The following is a 22,242-nucleotide window of genomic DNA, read 5'->3' as shown; positions in this document are numbered from 1 at the left end:
ATCAGGATAAGTTTCCCTTGCTTTTACATTGTACACTGCTAGATTTTTTTCTACTGTACTTTTTCAGTATTTTGCATTATGACTCTAATGGATCTTTTATGTCTTCATACACTGTGGGTGACCACACTAAAGAAGCATTACTGATGTTATTTAGATGCTGAATCTTGTATGCTTTTTATAAGATTTCTTTACTGTATGATTAAAACATAGGTATAAGTAAAAACATGGTAAATTTTGATTTTACCTTTTTTTATTTATATGCACTTTTAATTGAAGTAATACAAATTAAAATAGCATTAGTGATCGTTTCTTGTATCTCCTGGACAATTATCTCTTAAATCATCTTCATCTAGATGTGCTACTCCACACCAAATACAATAAAAATATTTTTCTCTTAAATATTTAGTTAAAATTTCAAGTTTTCCACTAACAGGCAAAACATCATCATCTTCCTCTGTATCACTATTATCATCATCTTCATTATCTTGAGGTAACCAAAACCACATTTCTCGAGGCTTTTTTATCTCTTGTTGCATATCTAATTTCTGACAAACTTTTTGGCTTTTATACAAGTCTGTCTTTAATAATTGTTCTGTTCTTTTTTGTGCGATTCTATCTCGAAAATCCTTCATACACTTATTATCTAATTTATCGTGATACGAATTATCTTTCTTTTTCCTTTCTTTTTTTGCAATTCCTTCCCCTAAACCTTGCCTGTCTAATTTTACTTTAAGGCTAATTGGCTCAATCCTTCCTGATCCTGTTTTACCTATGCCTTGACCAGGTTTATATCCCATTTTCATAATCATTTCATAACCTAAGAATAAATTCATAAATTTGTATAATCAAGCATTACAATAATATAATATGCCATTAAACCACAAATGTTAGTAGAAACAAAAAAAAAAAAACAAACCTTTATTAGAACTTGTAATTGCAGAGGATAAGCCTGCTTCTCTTTTTTCTTCCTCAATATGTTTTATGCTATTTTTTTCATCCAATTTTGTTTCAATCTGAGTTTTCTTCTTCATAAGTTCAAATTTTCTTTTATCTGCATGTCGATATATGAGACTCGATGAAGTAGATTTTTCAATTCCATGTAAAAATTTATCTGACATATAATCTTCTGTATCTGACATGTTTATTTATTCGTTTATTTTTTGTGACGTTTTATTGTTATAAATATAAATTATGTTATTGTTTCTTGGCTATTTATACATGAAACACAAAGTCTTATAAAATTACAAAATACTTATTAATCACTGAAAAAAAAGATATACATAGCTACTTGAACATATATGTGTATAGTATGTACATACATGTAAAATATTTATATGTCATTAAGTTACTTATATTCTTTTATTTCACATCTCAGTTATAAGAAGTAAATATAAAATTATATATAATCAAAAAATGAATTGATATTGAATATTAGAATATTTATACATGATTTGTACGTTAAAAATTCCATGAACTTTATTTAAAACCGTGAAATTTACTACGTAACCTTATTTAGGTTATATTCACAGTGTATCCGGATACAATAAGCTATTCTACAAACATCGATCTTCATATGTTTTCATATAAGAATATTCAAATCGAATATTTTTAAAGGTATTCATTAACTCTATAATAGTTTTATTTATCTTGTTCAGTTATTTACAATGTTTTATGAACAACAATTTTATATTTGCATGATTTTTGTGAATCGTACGTAAATTAATATCTGGTATTCAATCATAAAAATTTGTACTAATTAGAATTTCATAAACAGAAATAAATTTTTTATACATAAAAAGGAATTCCAATAACTCATTGTGAATTAATTATTCCAGTTTTGAAAGTACAACATTTAATAAGCTATTACTCTGAAATTATAAAACTTTAGATATGTACATTATAAAATTTGCGTTATAAAAATAAGCTACCAATACTTCTAAATATAAATTATCCTTTTTATTGATCATATTAGTATTTTATCAAGTACTAGCATTATTAGAAACGCCGTGAATACGTATATTCATTTTGTATTTTTAATTAATTTTTAAAAGATTTTTTTATAACGATATTATTATCCTATTCTCTTGTGCAAGTCTATCTGAGTTCACTGATGCATGCGATGTCCATCGATATTTATATGGAAATATTTCCTTTATACTACACATTTTGTATTTTGCAAACAAAAATATAAATATATTCTTTAATACGATAAACAAAAATACAAGACCAGAATATTATATATTGTATTCTTTTATTTTATGTTGTGACAGTAATTAATACTTCTATATTATAGAGTATTAACCTTTTACGATAGACTTAATAAATTTGTTTTGCTAAATATAAATAACATAGAATAAATAGCATAAAATAGACATTTTTTAAAAATTAGCATAATTATTTGAAAGAAGATTTAATGGTTTTAGTTATTTATGAATAGTGCTTTATATCACTGATTCGAAATATATACACCAATTTTATAGTTTTTAATTCTGCCATTGGTTCTTTGGTTATAAATGCCTTTTTAAATGTCTCTCTTTAAATACGTTTCTTTCTCTTGTGAATGACTGTCGCGATGTAGCACGCCCAAGTGTCTACTTTGAATTTGCTACACCGTTGTAGTCGTATAGATGACTATACTGCCGTCGGTCGATAAACAGCGAAACGCGGAACTGAAAAGTACTGAGTTAAAGGAATGTGGACCGCTTGTATCTTAATACAGTAATGCAGTAGTTCGAGAATAATATATTTGATCTTAATCTAGTTGATCACAACATCACTCGGTTTATCATGTTCGAGTATTGTTGAATACGCATTGTGTATTTCACACTTTTCTAATGAACTTCCTTGAATGTATCGTCGAAGACATCAAAGTGCAAGGGAACTGGTACGAAGGACGAAAGTGTGAAAGCGTACGCTCACTGCTACTTACTCGAAGAAACATATCTTTTGGCTATTCTTAATGCGTTCGAAATATTCGATTTCATTATATTGTTGATGAAACGTTCGTTTGTTTAATTAACCAACCAAGGAACATTCTGGACTCGAGTAATTGACGAATACAGTGTAACTGTAACGTTTGTACGAGGAATTTTATGATAAATAGAAAAAGAAACACCACAAGACTGTTGAGATAGTAACGGAAATTTTTTTATTGCAAAAACATGTGAATTCGTATGTCACTTATTATTATGACAAATTTTAAGTTTTGGAAAGTTGATGTATGATCCTCATGTTCAAATTATAGGATCGAGTGTGAATAGTAACTTCCGTGACAAACCAACACGATAGTAAAAATATTCGATGATATTAAAACGCGTGACTTTGAAATTTCACAATTTCCCTCTTCTTCATTATGTATCAATAATTCCTTTTTCATACGAGTTTTAAACTTTTCTTGAAAAACTTGCCATTCTTTGGATTTTACATCGGCTATGGTTGTAGCCAGTGGTGAGTGGGTACAAAATGCCAGTTTTCCTGCCAGTCAGAATTCCAACTTGAAAATAAACTCTATGCAAAACAACAAAATGACAGCCAAAGGAATTTTAATTTGCCGTGATAATTCTCATCCTTTTGAAGAACGTACATTGACACTGGAGCAACCTGTTAAAATTGGTCGCTCTGTGGCAAGAGCCAGAGCTACACCAAACAATGCCATTTTTGATTGTAAAGTATTATCTAGAAACCACGCACTGCTATGGTATTCAGGTGGAAAGTTTTTTTTACAAGACACACGTAGCAGTAATGGTACATTTGTTAATAATCAAAGACTCAGTGCAGCTAGTTTAGAATCAGCACCTAAAGAAGTATGTTCTGGTGACATAGTGCAATTTGGAGTAGATGTGATAGAAAGTACAAAAAAAGTTAGACATGGATGTATAGTTGCAACATTAAAATTATATTTGCCAGATGGAAAAGAAGCTAAAGCTAGTCTTAGTGCATCTCCACTCAATAATGTTTCATTGGAAGATGTGCACAAGCTGAATGAAGTCATGCAAGAAGCCTCAAGACGCGAGAAAGCACTTTATTCTAAGTTAGTATATCTTGAACAACTTGTAGCAAATACTCGAAAGGCTGCTAATCAATCTTGGAAAGCATTGATAACAGAGGATCGGTTATTATCTTGGGTGGAGAGTATGGAAAATCAACTGGCTGTTTATTCTAAAAATTATACGGAAGATAAAATTAGAAATGAATTGGTATTGCTTCAGGAAGAAAAAGTACATTACCAAAATTCAGCAAAAGAGGCATTACAGAAAGTATTACAAGAAAAATTAGAGGTAACTCAGAGATTAGTCCAATTAGAAGCACGTTTAAATGAAACAGAAGAAGAATGTCAAAGCCTTCATAATGTAGCAAAATATTCTCAAACAGAGTTTCAAGAGTTATGTAGCAAATATACAGAAGCACAAAAAAAATTACAAGAAACTACAAATAAACTAAAAGAAAGTGAAGAAAAAATACAGGATATAGTACAAAGCACAGAGCAAGAAAAGCAAGAATTTTTAAAGAGACTCGAAGATCAATCTAGAATTGAGAAAAATTTGCAGGCAAGATTACGTGATTCTCGATTAGATTCTGTGAATATCTATAAGCAGATCACAGCCCTCAGAAATTACATGCAAATTTTGCAGGACATGAATTCAAAATTAATAACAACTGGCATAGTAGATGCAAAGGATGAAGAAAATCCTATAGAAGCCATCAATATTATTCTTAATAAGTTAAATTCCATTCATGTTGACAATGTAGACATTGATTTAGAGACAAAAATGGACTTTTATTCTGTGAAAGATGAACAAGATAATCAAATTAATTCACAAGATATTGATTCAAATCAGCTAAAAAATTCTGATGATTCTTTTTCAAAAGAACAATTAGATGATTCATTGGTTAATAATGATAATTCAACGGAATATATTTTACCACCACCATCTCGAAAAACTTTAGTTAATGGAAATGTAAATATAAATAATACAGATATGAATTCAGAATCTGATGCTAATTCAGATGCAACAGATGATACGTGCAGTATTACCAGTGATGATACAAGTGAAAAATCTGTTATAGAAGTTAAAAAAGAAGAACCTGTGTATAAAGTAGCAGAAGAAATTTTTGTACCTTATAAAATGGAAGTTAGATTTATGTGCGAAGAAAATGTTAAACAGCTGGAAATTTCTCATTTACCTCAAACTGTACAGAAATTAAAGGGAAACGAAGAAACAGAAATGAATGTTGGCAGCATGAGCAATATTAACATCACTTCAAATGAGCCTGTCTCTATGGAAATTAATCAACTTGAAAAGAAAGATGAAACAGATAAAGATAGCAGTGAATTAGATGAAGAATATGAAGAACATTTAGAAGGAGATTATGTCAAAACTCTAAAACCATTATCTAAGAATGATACCATACAGCAATGTGTGCATATCAGAGAATATTTACTGCAAACTTTGATAGGATCTCTAGATTCGCTAAAAGTTGAAGACAATTTAGAATCGCAGCAAACCATCAAGAAAGAGCTAGAAAGCCTAAAGGAATGGTTAATTTGTGAATCTCACGAAGAAATTGTTGAGAAGCTAAAACAACTGTATTATCGTGCCAAGAACGAAGCTCAAAGAATTCAAGAGCTCCATGAAGAATTGGTTATTTTAAAAGAAAAGTACAATGCATTTGTTGAAGAAAAAGCAGAGCTCTTGAAAAAATATACATCTGTTAAAGCACAATGCGGTGATTTGTTAAATACAACTTACACTATACCGATACATTATGTGGCACCTATTGCAATTATATTAATATGGATGTTGCTTGAAAAAATATTTTAATGTCTTTCTTTTTGTTTTTTGTATATAACTTTAACATTGATTAATATTAAAGTTTCCTTTCTTTTCCCTTTTATTTTCGTAATTTTTTTGTATCGTTTGCTAAATACTTTGAGAATACAGAATATAACAAATTGGGTAGCGTGTAGGTTCAACAAAAAAGTCTTGAACATTTTTATACCAACAAAAATATTAAGAATTGTATATATTTTTCCGATATTATTGTTGAAGCACCAATCTCAAAAACCTGCTCTGATAAATGACAAGAATAATGCAAACGTATACCATGTTACCATTTAAAAACAAGGAACCAAAATCAAATTAAGCAGAGAATTGTAGCAATAAATATGTACATAGAACAAAATTCTAGGCTAGGAGAAAATGTATTAGAAAAAATATAGACAATACCATGTAAAATGTTCAACATGCTGTCAATCTCGATATCATATCTTCTTGAATAAAATGGTATTAATCTCTATTTACAGATATTACACACGTTTACGTCATTATTTTTTGCGATCAATTCAAGCACTGCACCCTACGACTCAAATGTATCATTACATAAATTATAAATAACGTTTATATGCAAAGAACGATTTTTATAAATGCCTGTGTCGATATATCCTACGTCTTGATAAACTTTCCTTAATATATTTCTTGTAGAATTAGTGGTTTGAAATCCGTTCTAATTAAAAATACTCGTTATTTATTTAAACGATTTCGGAATTATTTGTGTTCAAAGTGTAAACCATTAATTAATTCGGCTCTTTTGACATTTTTTAATGTTAAGAATTTTAATGAGAAATGTAGTAATTATGATAATGATAAGCTGAAATAAGTCGAATTATCATGCTCTTTGATCAATAACTACATTATTATATAATCTTTTAATTGTAAATTAAAGAAATTATTTAATGTTAAGTCTTAGTCGATTTTAAATTGCAGCTGTTTTTTTCTTTTTCAACATGTAATTATCTTCTGTACATACATAAAAAATAATTTGTTATATTATATGTTATATAATAGCTTGAAGAATTGATCAATAATTTTTTCATTTCCCATTTCGTTATACATATTATGTGCTTTTCTTTTTTTGTTTTCTGTTTTCCCCTTTTTTTTATTTTTTACTAGTAGAATGACAATAGAAGCATATCGATTTGAACGACCTAATAAATTTTAAGACGAAAGTGATTCTTCAGTGCGAAATTTTTACTGTGGTTCTTATTATTAAATCGATGTATTTAGCGGGTTTCCAAATATGATGGCCTAGATGTCTATTTCTAACAAAGAAGAACAAAAAAAAAGACGGACAATGTTGTAGTTATACTTTTCTATTTATTCTTTTTATACGAACGCGACTAAAATTAATCGTATTTTTTTAATTCACTAATAGTTTAGTTACAGTGCCATTGCCCGATCTATTTTTGCCCTATTAAACGCTAGATACCGATCGATTGTAAAAGCGAATGATATAAAGTGTGTTCAGTTTCCCAAAAAAGAACATTGGCCTGACCACTTTATAGGGACGTTACTTTCTTGGTAGATTGAAATTATATTTACGATCGTGAAGGTTTATATAAATAATAAGGTAATATTGTATATAACATTGTTGACCTCTTACCACTCATGTAATAATCATTATATGAAAAAAATAAAAATTAATTTAACTGAAGTCTTTTACTCTTCTTCGCCAACAACCTATGTTAATCATCGATCAATTTATACAATGAAAATGGAAATTTATTAAATAATATCTGCAAAAATCAGATATTGAAACATTAACAAGGAAATTTTAAACACATATTATACATGTTCTATGTTACACATATATACATGTTACACATATTCTATTCATTATACTAATACCTACTCACAGTAATTAACATTATGGCTTAATATTGTGGTGCATAATTATAACTCGTACGAGGTGTAATTATAGTTCGTATACGTGTTGGATTGTAGCGTCTTGAATTACCAAATTGTAGTAAAGTTCAGAAAATGCTTCTGTGATATAATACCGTTTTTTGGCATGACTACATATACGCGAACTAAAAATAATCTCCACCGCGAGAGAGTTGCGTAATCGTAATAAATATTTTAATCATTTAATCTTTCGGCGATATATAATTAAACAATTGGGCAAGGTAGTTCTTCTTTTTTACAACATTGTATACGTATATGCCAAATTATTTTCAAAGTATAAAAATAGCATTATTTATATGCGTGTATGTACGTAAGTTGATTAAGTTAAGCATTAAATGTTACAGGATTTTACGCAACAAGAAAAATATTATCTTCTCTATTTGTTATACCCAAAGATTTTTCTTTACGATACACTTTTGCCGACTATGTTACGTAAGTGCAGAAGGATGCAAGTCAAGCACATTTTAAAATGAAGTAACAAATTAACGGTATCATAGAAAATATTTGAAATGACTCAAAAATATATGTTTATCATATATTTATCAATTGTTAAAATAAATCTTGCGTTCCTAAATGTTTTTCTGATAAATAATTCTAAAAACAATTCGATGTTGCAAGAATCATTTTATTTTGACTGGTTTTGTCAACTTATTTTATGATTCTATACTGACATACTCGATATCGATATTGTTCTAACGTTCCAGTTTTTGACAATAGGAAAATCGATGACAATGTATTTTATTTCCTATGTTCGATTTTACAAATTCTATCTTTGTACAAAATAAATTGATTTACCTGTTACCAATTGTATTATAATAAACTGTTTTGTAATTACAGCACATACGTATAACGCGTGAGTAATAACGATTGATTAAGAATTCGTTACGAGGTATGATCGCAATGTATCATCGATGAAGAAGCTGAAAAAAAAGTCGGATAGCACGAGAGGCGGGCAAGCGAGCAAGACAGTAGGCGCGACGAATGTAAGCGGAGATGCATCACCTACCCGCGTATGCAGAGATTTTCTGCGAAACGTGTGTCATAGGGGTAAACGTTGCAAGTATTTGCACGAACGTTCCGGAGGACGATCCTGTAGAAGAATACACGTTCTGTCACGACTTTCAAAATGGGATGTGCAATTGGCCTGGCTGCAAATTCCTTCACTGCACAGAAAGTGAGGAGAAGAGATTTCGAGCAACAGGAGAATTACCTGCTCATATCTTGAGTAGGCTGAAAAATAACAATGAAAAGTCCGAATATCCAATGTGTAAGGATTTTATCAAGGGTAGCTGCCAAAGGACAAATTGTAAATTTAGACATTGGAAAAATGAAGAACCACAACATAATTTGATCACAACATCCCATCATAATGTGTCCAGGCCGCAGCACAATTTCAATGGTACGAGTAATGGTGAGAATCGCAGATACGAGGAGGATAGAAAGTGAGTCTCTTAAAAATTTTACTGTTTATTTTCTTTCTATCTAAATTATTTGATGTGTATCTTAAAAAAGACAAAACTTTCGTCAAATGTTTAATATATTTTGAAATGTCTCAAAATATCTTTGAAATATATTTGTTTAATGATATATTTATATATCTTTATAGCTTTCACTGGCAAATGGAAGATCAACACAATTTAGTCACAAATAATAGTTACAGTACATCTTCACATCCACCTGATTATATAGGACCTCCTGAACCAAAGAGACGAATAGTTTCTGGTGAAACTGTTGTTCATTTTGAAACTTCACCACTCGTAGGCCAACATACCGCGCAACCGGTTACTCCAGGATATTATTATCCAGTGATACCGCGTAATGAAGCTAGAGCAATTGTTTTGGAAGATGAAAATGCGTTACTAAGAAAGAAAATAGAGGAATTAAAAAAGCAAGTCAGTTTGATTTAATTTTATTACTATAATTATTTTCAATTCGATATAATTCCATTGTTATAATTATTTTCTTTATATTGTATATGTATAATTGACGTATTTATACGTTTTATTTCTTTAGGTTAGCGATCTAACAGCAACTAATGAATTTCTTTTGGATCAAAATGCTCAGTTAAGAATGTCAGGGAAACGAACTGCAAATGTAACAGCTGTTACAGTTCCAGCAGTTACTATCACAAACACTGTTCCACCATCGCAAGCTCCAACACCTCAACAATGGTTAACGCAGCGGTAGCTGCTGGAACTTACGCACAGTTACTGCAAGCGTTGCGACAGTTCCTGTAAGTATAGCTACAGTTGCGCCTGTTTCTATTGCAGCAGTTTCAATGGCACCAGTATCAATCCCGCCGCCTATCGTTACGATGGCTCAACAAACGATTACGATGAGCGGTTCAGGTCCTCAGGCAACTAATCAACAGCCACCTAATACACAGCAACCTGCTAGTTTACCTCTTTCGATATCCGGTGCTACTGCACCGTTGGTTTCGTATCCCATTATGACTCAAGAACTTAGGCCTGTGTTGCAGTAAATAAATTATAAGCACGAAGGGAACGTCAAATAGTACCTCAAGCACATAGACAAGTCAAGAGTGCTGTCTCCTGCATTCAGTCTTTCAAAATAATACTGTATTTCTTCGACTACCAGTAATGAATGCGAATGAAAAGAAAAAATGGAGAAAATGTCTGCAGACTATAAAAAAAAAAGATGAAAATGTCATATTAATTAAAGAATGCGACATCTTAAATATTTATATAGGAACTCATAGAAATTATCATACAGAGCAAAGATAATGATCATAATTGTTTTGTACTATTATGTCTTACAGCTGCTTAAGTTGAATATTTTCGTTCCTTTCAATAATTTATTCTGCAGAACGTGAATGCCGACTACATTAATATGTTAATATGTGCAACACAATAAATGTCCAAAGTGTGTATAGATTTAGATTAATAAGAATATTGATCTAGAACCATGTCAGATGGTCAAAAATGATATTCTCTTATTCTTTTTTTAATAATGTAATATCATGAAGATACAAATAATTTTGTAGGTAATTTTTTGTATCATTAAAAAAATAATCTCGTACAAGTAAAAAATTTGTAAATTAAAAAAGATATAGATAAGAAATGACTCGTTTAGACTAATATGTTAAGATAAGTACAAAACTAAAATGAAGCATGTAAATGAATTATATTGAAAGTTCAAAGTTAAGGTTTATCACTACGACAAAAATGGTGGTGAACCTTATGATTGTTCTCTATGCACTGCTGTAAATAGTATTCTGTTGCTTCCTCATTTTCTCAGAAAAAATTTTTATACTTCCATCTTTTTAGCAAATAAGTTAACGATTCTTATAAAATAGTGATATTTTAATTAATTAAGTACTTATTGTGAACTTTTGTGTTTTTACAATTTTACTTAAGTAAATGGCTTTGGGTTTAGGTGATGGAAAGTAAAGACTATGGATTTAAACCTGACCCATAAATGTAAGAATCAGGTAATCAGATAATGTAATATGCATCCCATAAACCAAATAAATATGTGTATGTTTTCAAGTCATATTACTATTAGTCACGGGTTGATATATGTGTATATATTTTGCGTATAAGATATTGAGCAATAAGTACTCGTATATTTTATATATGCATACAAATGTATAATCTTTTATGTATAACTTTATGTTAATAAGCACTTCATTAAAAAGATAGATCTTCTTACTTTAAATTCTTCAGAAGTAGCACTCATACTACATTCTTTGTTCACATAATTGAAGTTTTTTAAAATTTTATTTTGTTACTTAATATTTTATTTTATTCTAAAAAAATTATGAAAAAATGTATTTCATATAACTTTTGTTTAGTTTAGCATTACATTCTAAACGTTATTCTTATTAATGAGAATCGAATGTTCTGACATTTACGAAATATTACGAAATATTTTTGATTTCTGAAATTGTAAATATATAAATTGTTCAAACAATTGTATTGCTTTGATGTTCAAAATGTTTATAACTGCACTGATTGATAAACTCATAAAATGAAATAAATGTGCTCACGTATAGATCTGCAAATTATTTATTCTCATATTCCACTTTTTAATCATTATTTTTTATAGAGATAAAATAATCTTGTGGAGAATAATCTTCTTAGAAATCTTGTGAATAAATAATAATGAATTATGTATCTAAGAATAAATACATCTTGTTATAAATTATGTATTTATAATGTACAAAATTTGTATTTTAATATTTTTTCAAATTTGCAAAGCTATATGTATGTAAAAAGATCTCTATTTCTTCCTATGAGTTCTAATAAATGGGATTTGCAAAGCTCTTTGTCCAGATGGATACTTTAGACTACTTTTGCAAACACAGATTGGTTAGCCAAGTCTCTACAGTAATATCCTCCTTTGTAGGTATTTTATGAATGTAAAGATCGCCATCACATAAAGGAAAAAAGGTAATATAATAGGAATGTTAAAAATAAATTTTTGTATGTACATATAGAAACACATGGACAAATTTTTCTATAACAATCTTCTCTTCTGATATAATTTCAATTATGTGTCATTTGGCTGTTTATTTATACAAGATATACTAGGAGTAATAACCAGTGATACGAAAGATATTAAGAAATTCGCAAGTTACAACTGAACCCACGAGTTTGTATTTCCATCACTGTTACAACTTCTTATTCTATCTTAATAATTATCAATGTTACTTATGTACTAAAAACAACTTATGTAGACCAGTTAAATTTGCTTTTAAGATCTCAAAACATTTTCTCACGTAATATGTCTTGACTCATGCTATTTTTTAAAGTACATTATTTATATATAAAATTACATATCATCATTTTATGGATACATTTCGTGTTAATTATCTAAAAAGTGAATATAATTATATATATCAGATATAAATTTATCATAATTACTGATATTATATGAATCACTAATAGTAACTAATAATTCATTTACCAATTCAAATATATGTATAAAGCAAATAGTAATTGTAATCTTGTACCTTATACTAACATATATGTATATCTCAATTTCTACAACTGGAAGAACTGTAAAGCATGATGTACGAGGATCATGCAGAAAGTACTACCCGTTTATTATATATAGCAACTATATAAAACGATGGAATGTATTTATGGAAGGTCACCTAGCTTCATTCATGTGTTGACATAAGTCATGAAAAATTTTGTGTTTAAATATTTAATATTGTCTTTGTATCACACGTTTAAAATGACGAGGCGAATTGAAAATCTCGTCGATGACGCTTTTACGCTTTTCGAAGGCTGAAAGATTCTTCCAAAAATTATTTTTACCGAATTACAGCAGGTAACGATAATAGAGTTATGGATGAATTATTAGTAAGATCGAGGATGCGATAATTCAATAGGGACAAAGAAACTACGTGATCATAAGCATTCAGGTCGTGCGTTTCTCATTACAGAGGAGCTCAAGATCGTGTCTGTGATTTAATTGCAAAATGACATTCATTGCAGTTTTTTTTGCAAAATTTTAAGAGTTTTTTGTTCGATGATGTTTCACAAGAAACGATGATTTAAAGGATTGCGTAAGATGATGATCATGTGAACTGGCGGCGGAAGTGTATGACGAAGATATACAAAAACTCGTATAACGTTACGATAAGTGTTAAAATGTAAAGCTGGTGGTTATATCAAAAATAACTTAGTATACATACTAAATTTAATATATATACTGAAATTACAAATAAAGAAAACTTTTTAAGATGCATTTGTATTGTTATTTCAAAACGGGTATTACTTTCCAGACGACCCCCGTATATTTTACTTTGTTTACAAAAAAGAAATAATATAAGAAAATTTTAGTAAATAATATCATTACATCCTATATTTTCAAATGTGTGTAAAGTGTGTAATAGCTATTTACTTTCTTAAACTATCTTATTTATATATATAAACAGGTTAATTTCTAAATTTGACAAATGCAGTATTAAGATCTCACTATAATTTGGTATTTGTGTTTATAAGCATTTGTAAGTGAATGACTATTACACTATAGTTGGTAAAGACCATATTTTTCTACTTCGAACCAATATACACCTGCTAGTAAAGCAGTACAACAAAGTCCAACCAAAACGTAACTTCCAATGGTATTTGGAAGCCTTTAAAACATTAATAATTCTAATAGTTTGCTCTCTGGTATCATGTACATTACCAGAATTTTCAATAACAAAATTTGCCATTTCTGCTTTCCGTTCCAATGACATTTGTGCAGTAATTCTTAGTTTTGCTTTAGCTTCTGAGAAACCTGACCTTTCCATAAGTCGTTGTAATTGCAAATCTTCTTCGCTAAGGTAAAATGTACAGTTTGTTTTATATTTAATAACTTTAAACTATTGATTAGTTTAAATATTGATTATTTATTGATTAGTTATTGATTAGTTTATGTATATGTATTCTTATAATTGTTAGTAAATGAAAATCCTTACCAAGTTACAACAATTATTTTATGTAAATAATTCAACATATGTCTTGTTTCAAAAAGTAATGGCAAATCCATAACTATAAACTGATGTCCTTGTAGAAAATATTTGAATGTTTGCCAATATATTTCTCTATATATTTCTGGATGTGTTATAGCATTTAATTTTTTTCTTTTTTCTACATCATTAAATATTATATCTCCAAGCTTCGTTCTATCGAGTTCATTTGTATCTAAGAACATTTCTGAACCAAATTCTTTTCGTATTTTTTGCCAAGCTGGCTTTCCAGGTTCTACAACTACATAATATGAAACATATAAATTTTTAAACAAATGAATGAAATATATATCTTTTTTACATATACAAAGTAATAAAAATATAAACAATATATATATATATATATATCAGAAATATGAGAGCAAAAATATTAAAATCATCTTATAGCAAATTACATCGTAATTATCACGGAGAAAAAGTTTTGTTTCGTTTCTAACCTTTTCGTGCAATTTGATCAGCATCAATGACAGGTATACCGAATTCATGAAAAATAGCAGCAACACTACTTTTCCCAGTAGCTATTCCTCCTGTCAAACCTACTAAAAACATTTCTTATTAAATATATATTTATTTCTATTCCCTGATCCCTTTCTTATCAGCTAAACGAATATTATTACTGTTATTAGCATTGCAAAATTTGATCTTATTTGACATTAGTCATGTTACGACGGTTTTCACTGAAGTCAAACCCTTTTCTTTTGTATAATTTCGACATACAGTATTATTGAAATTAGATACATCATCTAATTAACGATGTATGAAATGAATCAAACATAATGAATAATAACCTAATTTGCTATAGATTAATGATTTAATAGGACTGATAAAAATGTCCAATTTGAATTTGAATTTTGATAAATTCAAGAAAATAATTTTTTGAATATTTCAGTAATTTCTTATTTTACATATACCGCATTTACGTAAAATGTTTTACGATCTTTTAAGATAAATAATGATTTATTTAATAATAATCATCAAACTCATGAAACATGGACTAATATTGATATCAGTTTAATTCCACAATTTCATTAATTTCTATTTTATTAATTATTATATTAGATTATATAAATGTAATTTTTATATTTAAAATCAATACATATTTTATTCACTAATATTGTAAAATATATTAGTCACAATTACATATAATTTATTTAAAATTGTATATTTTTCTTACTGAAATCCTTCGACATTTTTTTATTATTTCAAATTATAACTACAAATGTGTGTATATTATGACTTACTATAATATGATATTTTTTAAATAAGAAACACAGTTGTGGTGATAATCATAGTATAATCGGGCAAAAGGTAATTCTATGTGAAAAAATAAATCGAAAATATAGAATAAAATTTTTTCATATGATGCTTTGTTTCTGAGAAAATTGACTTTGAATATTTGTGAGATATAGTTTAACTTGGTTAAGTACCGATCACGATCATATAAATAGATCTCGACATTCATATACCGTAACTAGAGAGGAAATTTCCCTCTATCGTTAGCTACCGTAGTCTAGGGAAAACCGTTCGAAAATTGAGTCGTGACTAGTGAAAAATCTATATGGTAGACATGAAGTTCTTGTTCTGTGCGTGTGTGACATACTATAAATGTTTCAAACAGAGGCAGAAACACTCTATTCATCTCTGTTTGTCTCGCAAGAACACGAACTTTGTTAATCTTCCACGTTGATTTTTCATGACTAAGAACGACTCAATTTTCGGACGGTTTCCCCTAGCAAGTGTCGAGATCTATAACATCATGGTACCAATTAGATATGAACGAAAAGGAAATGACAGTGCTCACGCCCATTGCTTTAGTTGTTCCACAGCGCAGATGCTGCACCATGCGGCCAAGTGCTGAAGGTGTTCCATATTCAAGAATATATAAAGTTAAGAATCTGCCCAGTTTGATTCCACGCTAGCAGATACAAGAATTTATTTAATTCCATCAGAAAAGGAGTTATACTCGCTATGGTTCCACGGTACAAGAATCGTTTCATTGTTCTATGGAAATGTTCATAGTTTTCTATACGATATAGACAAATATAAGAGTAACACAATCGCACAATAATTAAGATAAGTTACCTCAGTAAGGGAAATTAATTGTTTACCTTTTTTTCTGGTGAAGATAAGAAAAGCTTTCTTTTCAAACGATAATAGATCAATGAAATGATGTAATAATTTTAACATGTTTTCTATAGACATTAAACTTACTTTCCTCGCGATTTGTTATAATAAAATCTAAATTTCATTTTAATAGTAATTTTAGTAATTGATCGGCTACAAATAATATTTCTGGCGTGATGTACCTGTTTTGCATTTGTTTATTCGTTTACGAAAACGATAAAAATAGAAGAATTAATTGCAAATAGGGCTTGACGTCATGACAGAATTTGCTGTAGTTGCACCGTAGTTTTTTGCAAAGGAAACCTCCAATAATTGCAGAAAAAGAACCTTACGGTAATTGCATAGTAGTCATTCCTACCACAGAGAGGGAGATTCCCCTTGATGCAGTGGAAAACTCGATGGTCCACCGCGGTAGAATAGTGTAACATGATACAATGTCAGATATCACTACATGCATATCAATGCATGTAGGTACTAATTTAAAAAATAAATTTTATTTTTGACTTTTTTAAAATTAAACTTCTACTAACGTATTTGTAATCTTTCCGATCAAACAAGGTATAATTTGAATTATATTTATTTATTGATATGTATTTAATTATCATTTATTAAGTAAGCAAGGATGCTCCAAATTATATTGTGTTTGTTGTTATTATAATTAGAGAAATGTAGCATATATATTGGTAAAGATTTCATTCATCACAAATAAAAAATAAGAAGGTTTGATTTTTTAATTAATGGTTTCAGCTTTTCGTGGCTCTGCAAGAAAATGTCTTTTTTTTGTTATTATTTAATTTGTATTTTACAATTTGTCCAGCTGGACATTTGGTAAATTTTTCTAGCTTAATTGCTAAATAACATGTGGATGGCTACCCCCAGCGGGATACTACCTTCGAGTTTAACTTTTTTATTTCTTTAGCGAGGTCAGTGGGGTGTTTTCTTTTTAGTTCTGTTTCTATGAGACTTTTGCTCGCTTCAGCAGCCAGCTGGTTTGGATGTGTTGCCGTTCTTTCCTTGTATTTTTCTGCATACCTGCCGATTTCTGTTGAAAAATGTTAGGTTGGCATGATCGCCAGTTACTACAAGCTAAGTTGGTACGACTTCTAACGACGCTTTTTTCTTAGAAGTCGACCACGTGTTAATTGACCAAGTGTATTCTGTGTGTTAAGACGTGTTGTACGAGGCGATAAAATATATTGGAGAAAATCGAATCTGCGTGAATCGATTAATTAATAAGCCCAAACCTATATCCTTTAACAATTTCTTCTTTGACCGTTGGTATTTTTAAGTCTTTGCGTATGAATCCTGAGAAACATGGGAAACCCCACATTTCCCCTAATTTTACCTTTTTTTTTTTTGCACGTGGAGAAATCCTCATGGATACTCCGTTGCTGCTAATAATCGGTAACAGCAGAGTAGTGTCGGACTCTTACCGACTAAAACTCTACGATGACCATCCTGCGCGTATGACAAGAGTGCTCCAGGAACCTTTTATGAATTATCTTCCTTTGCACCCTCTTCCCGCGACCTCATGTTCGAGCCAGTCCTAACAATTCCCTGACTGTTGAATTTGGCGTTAGAGATTGCCCCTAGCGCTATCCCCCCTTCTAGTCACGGTCCATTGAGACGGCGACGAAGCGGCTCTAGGCCGCCTGACCGCCATCCACTTCCATCGCGTTATCCTACAAGAGTGAGAGTTTCTCTTTCTCTCCCTTTCTGCTCGCTCCTTTGCGAGCATAACTCGCTCGCAGAAGAGGCAGACAGCCTCATATTTCTGTGGCCCGTTCAGCATCGCTTTTACGATCGCCGAAGGGGCCAGTCTTTCGCCTATGACGTGCCGCAGAGTGTAGCGGGACAGCTCCCACGCCGGACAAAACTCCAGTGTGTGCTGCACCGTGTCACTGCCCTCTCCATAGTGGTGACAGATGTCCGTCGTCTCCCGTCCGATTTTCATCAGGTACTCGCCGAATACGCCGTGTCCTGTGAGCACCTGGATCATACTGTAGGTGAGCGGGAGGTCGCGGCGGCTTCTCCATGTCTCCCAGTTTGGCGGTTCCTAGGTCGTTTAGGGCCGCCTGCTCGCTCGAGTCCTCTCCCGGGTCCTATACTCTCATGTGGGTGTATCTCCTCTTGAGCGCCAGTGCCCGAAGAATCTTATTCGAAGAATAGAGTCTTTGTGTAGTGAGCCACTGGACAGAAACCGTTGGAAAGCTCACTGTCGAGTACCGCTACAGATAGATACGGATCCAAAAGAAAAGGCCCCAGCTCATATCGTTAACAGTTCTGCCCAAGTAGCCGAGCTAAACGGACGTGTAAAACAGTGCTTCAGAGAAAGTGCGGCAAGTGGAGAAAAGAAAGTGACGAACGACAGCGCCCATAGCCAAATGGTAGAAAACCCGTGTCTTCTACTGATAAGATTATTATTACTAAATCCAAAATGCAACAACACATCCCACCGATAATAATAATAAGCAAAGATTCCAAAAAAATTCGTATGATATCTTCAAATGTTTTGGATTAAGGTTATCATAAAACTTTTATCAAATAATTTTTTTAGGCAGGGGGCTGGGAAGGTTTTCTACCTGCTCCCTTGCGAGAAACTCAACTCGGTCAAAATAACTTGAACATGAAATATCTACCTCTACAGTTCAAGGGTTAAATCTTCTTCATCTTTTATCTCTTCTTAACATGCCGATCCGTACCCTTAAATTTTTTTAGGATCGTCAACCTCAAAATGTAGTTTCAGAAACGAAGAGCAATTTGAAAAACACTTGTTGAGATATGTATAATTTTCTGTGCTGGACTAGGTTAAGTGCGTAGTAGAGATACTTGTATGTGAATATCAGTGTGTGGAAGTATGTGTGTCCGAAGCGTCTCGAAAACAAATGAATGTAAACTCCTCAGTCGGTTAAGGGTCGTCGAAGAGTCGGTTTACAGTCGGGTATAGAAGAAAGTGCTGAGACGCGTGCAAATGTGTATCGATGAATATATAAGGAATCGTCCATGAAATAAATATATCATTGTTTTAATATTAATCCTCAGTATAAATTTAGTGTTTCTATAACATTATTTCGGCCTCAAAGATCCACAATTCTCAACATGGTAGCAAAAATCGGGGTTGCTGAAATTCAATGTTAAGGAACCACGTGTGACCGGGAGTGAATGTATAAAAATCGATTTAGAAAAGATAAAAAATTGGAAATAACTTCTAAGAGATAGAAGGGCTGTTGCCAGAACAAATAAAAGGAATCTGAATAATAAAGAGGATTATTTTTGAAAAAGAAAAAAGAGGGTGAAAATAAAAAACGAATCAAGATGCCAAGGGACGACGAAATTAAGGTTCAAATATTCGATGGACGTGATTACAAAATGTGGAAGAAGAGAATATTAATGTATTTAAAGCGTCATTAAATGTATTAATGTATTAATGTATTTAAAATATTATGAACCGGCTACACGAGAGAAAATGGACAAGGAAGAGCAAGATAAGTGGGATGAAAAGAATCAATGGGCGATGAACTACATCTATAGCAGTATAACTAATGAGCAATTAGAATTTGTTGGTGATCAGGACACTGCTTTAAAAATAATGCAGAAATTTGATGAGATGTATATGAGGAAATCAACAGCATTGCAAGTTTTTATAAGAAGCAGACTAGACATGATGACACTGAATGACTTTGAAGAATCAAATTCATTTTTCACGGATTTTGAAAAAACAATAAATGAATTAAAGAGTGCTGGTGCAAACGTAAATGAACGTGAAAAACTTGACTACATGCTGAAAGCACTACCAGAATCATTGAGCTATATTGGGGACTTAATCGACTCAGTGAAAGAAAGTGATCAAACATGTGAATTCCTAAAAAATAAAATCACAATGTGGGAAACGCGTAGCAAGAAGGAAAGTGATAGGACAAGATCAAATGCATTCACAGTTGAAAAAAAGGACATAAAGTGCTATGGCTGTGGAAAGTACTGCCACATGGCAAGAAATTGCACAAACACGTGCAGGGGTGGAAACAATGGCGGAAACAACGGAGGAGCGCAATGGCAAGGAGGTGCGTATCAGCCGCAACAGTATAGGGGTTGCGGTGGACGAGGTTTCGGCCAAAGAGGACGAGGATTTGGCCAACGAGGATTTGGTCAACAAGGACGAAGCAGAGGCAAGCAACAACGCTACAATGAGGACTACGACGACAAAAAAATTGAATCTTTCCTAACGAGAGTAGAGCCCGAAAATAGTAAGAGTGAAATTATGGTATTGTGGCGGCACTTGACAGTAAACTTCCCAACAGTTTGCGTCGCGTGACGCACGACACAAAGACCCTATACCTGCGGACAAGATGATTGCCAGATGTCGATACATTCGTACCGAATATTTCCAGCTAGCCCAAGGACCGCTATAAATCTTAGGATTTATTTTAGCTAAGGTCCTCCAAAGAGACAAACAGTCTTTGTTTATCAGTCTCGAAGTCGACCACCTATCACGGGGACACACGAGAAATCTGCTATCTCTCACGATGCTTCCCGCTAGCAACACCCTCTCAGGGGCAGCTAGCATCCTTTTCCAACGACCAACACGAATTAGCCAATAAACATTAACGTACATTTCCCTCACTTTCCGAACCAAAGCTTTTCTCAACGAATCCGATGCCTTCGCATCCTTAGACACATCCTAACACATCTTCCTCCGCAGCAGCATCGCGACAAAAAAGTCAGTCTATTACGGCGAGTCAACACACAACGATCGTTACACTTACACAGTTCGAGTCGAATAATTACTTAAGCTCTCGACATCTCGTGCAATCATTGTCCACGCTCGTAGCGCATCTCGAATCATAGCTATCCGAGCTCTAACTTATAACCGCGCATTCGCGAACCGAATATAATCGCGAGTCCTGCGTCAAGTGTACTCATTGACATTACAGTGAATAAACATTTATCGTTGAATAAATCTGAGTTTTCCTTCCGACCCTATCACGACCTATCACCTCAGTATGTACTAGCGATACGCGAAAAATAGATTGGATATTGAATATTGGATAGTGGATGTTCAGATCACATTGTAAACGATGACTCTTATTTCTTTGAATACAAAAATTTGGAAAACCCGATAAATGTAAAGTTAGGAGACGGTAGAATTCTAAAAGGAACAAAAGTCGGAAAATTTTAACTTACTTTGAAGTAAACAAAAGGAGGATTAAAACTATAATGTCTAATGTATTTTATGTGAAAAAAATGAATAATAACTTGATTAGCTATGCGAGAGTAACGAATGAAAATAAGATAGTCTCAGCAGGAAATATTTCAAAGATATATAACAAATACAGAAAGTTGATAGGAATCGCATTCAAAGATAATGGTTTATATAAAATAAGTAGTTATATTGAAAGGCAGGAATCTCACGCTAAAATTGTGGGAAAAATGACAAATAAAGAAAAATTTCACAGGATATTAGGGCATATAAACTTTAATTATTTAGATACAATGTGTAAGAAGAAAATAGTTGAGGGAATGCCAGAAAATTTTGAACAAGTAAAATTAAAATGTGGTACATGTATCCAAAATAAAATGCACAATTTACCCTTCCAAAACAACCGTAGTAGAGCACGAGAGATTTTAGAATTAGTACATACCGATTTAAATGGACCTCATAAAAATACCGGGTTTGATGGATCCAAATATTTCTTAACATTTATAGATGACTACAGTAAGTGTGCATTGATTTATACTTTGAGATCAAAAGATGAAGTTTACAATTGTTTTCTTGATTACATAAACAAAGTTGAAAATCTTACTGGTAAGAAGATAAAGAGATTAAGATGCGATAATGGAAAAGAATATATGAACAAAAACATGTACAATCTAACTAGGGCAAAGGGAATT

At 31.6% G+C, this 22,242-nt stretch overlaps 4 protein-coding genes across 4 annotated transcripts; 2 read left to right on the top strand and 2 right to left on the bottom strand.

The window, feature by feature from the left end:
* Positions 1 to 103: 103 nt before the first annotated feature.
* On the bottom strand, positions 104 to 1,738 carry LOC117242016 (G patch domain-containing protein 11). Its single transcript, XM_033508349.1, has 3 exons — positions 1,354 to 1,738; positions 917 to 1,262; positions 104 to 817 (listed from the first exon to the last, which is right to left on the bottom strand). Exons 2-3 carry the CDS (start codon positions 1,137 to 1,139, stop codon positions 297 to 299), a joined length of 744 nt encoding a protein of 247 aa, XP_033364240.1. The 5' UTR covers positions 1,140 to 1,262; positions 1,354 to 1,738; the 3' UTR covers positions 104 to 296.
* Positions 1,739 to 2,258: 520 nt separating this feature from the next.
* On the top strand, positions 2,259 to 6,441 carry LOC117242014 (sarcolemmal membrane-associated protein-like). The gene has a single exon (XM_033508347.1). It carries the CDS (start codon positions 3,432 to 3,434, stop codon positions 5,820 to 5,822), a length of 2,391 nt encoding a protein of 796 aa, XP_033364238.1. The 5' UTR covers positions 2,259 to 3,431; the 3' UTR covers positions 5,823 to 6,441.
* Positions 6,442 to 7,794: 1,353 nt separating this feature from the next.
* Positions 7,795 to 11,255, top strand: LOC117242015 (zinc finger CCCH domain-containing protein 10-like). Its single transcript, XM_033508348.1, is given in 7 exon segments — positions 7,795 to 8,174; positions 8,580 to 8,821; positions 8,823 to 9,184; positions 9,349 to 9,634; positions 9,756 to 9,906; positions 9,909 to 9,938; positions 9,941 to 11,255. Coding segments are annotated over 6 exon segments (1,281 nt in total). The 5' UTR covers positions 7,795 to 8,174; positions 8,580 to 8,653; the 3' UTR covers positions 10,225 to 11,255.
* Positions 11,256 to 12,243: 988 nt separating this feature from the next.
* Positions 12,244 to 15,041, bottom strand: LOC117242017 (dephospho-CoA kinase domain-containing protein). Its single transcript, XM_033508350.1, is given in 4 exon segments — positions 12,244 to 13,824; positions 13,826 to 14,038; positions 14,179 to 14,470; positions 14,667 to 15,041. Coding segments are annotated over 4 exon segments (699 nt in total). The 5' UTR covers positions 14,779 to 15,041; the 3' UTR covers positions 12,244 to 13,742.
* Positions 15,042 to 22,242: the final 7,201 nt, after the last annotated feature.

This window comes from Bombus vosnesenskii, unplaced genomic scaffold (genome assembly GCF_011952255.1).
Source record: "Bombus vosnesenskii isolate JDL3184/JDL3185 unplaced genomic scaffold, Bvos_JDL3184-5_v1.1 scf7180000016262, whole genome shotgun sequence".
Taxonomy (NCBI): domain Eukaryota; kingdom Metazoa; phylum Arthropoda; class Insecta; order Hymenoptera; family Apidae; genus Bombus; species Bombus vosnesenskii.
Note: the sequence above shows the minus strand (reverse complement) of the source record. Positions and strands in the feature narration are given on the sequence as shown.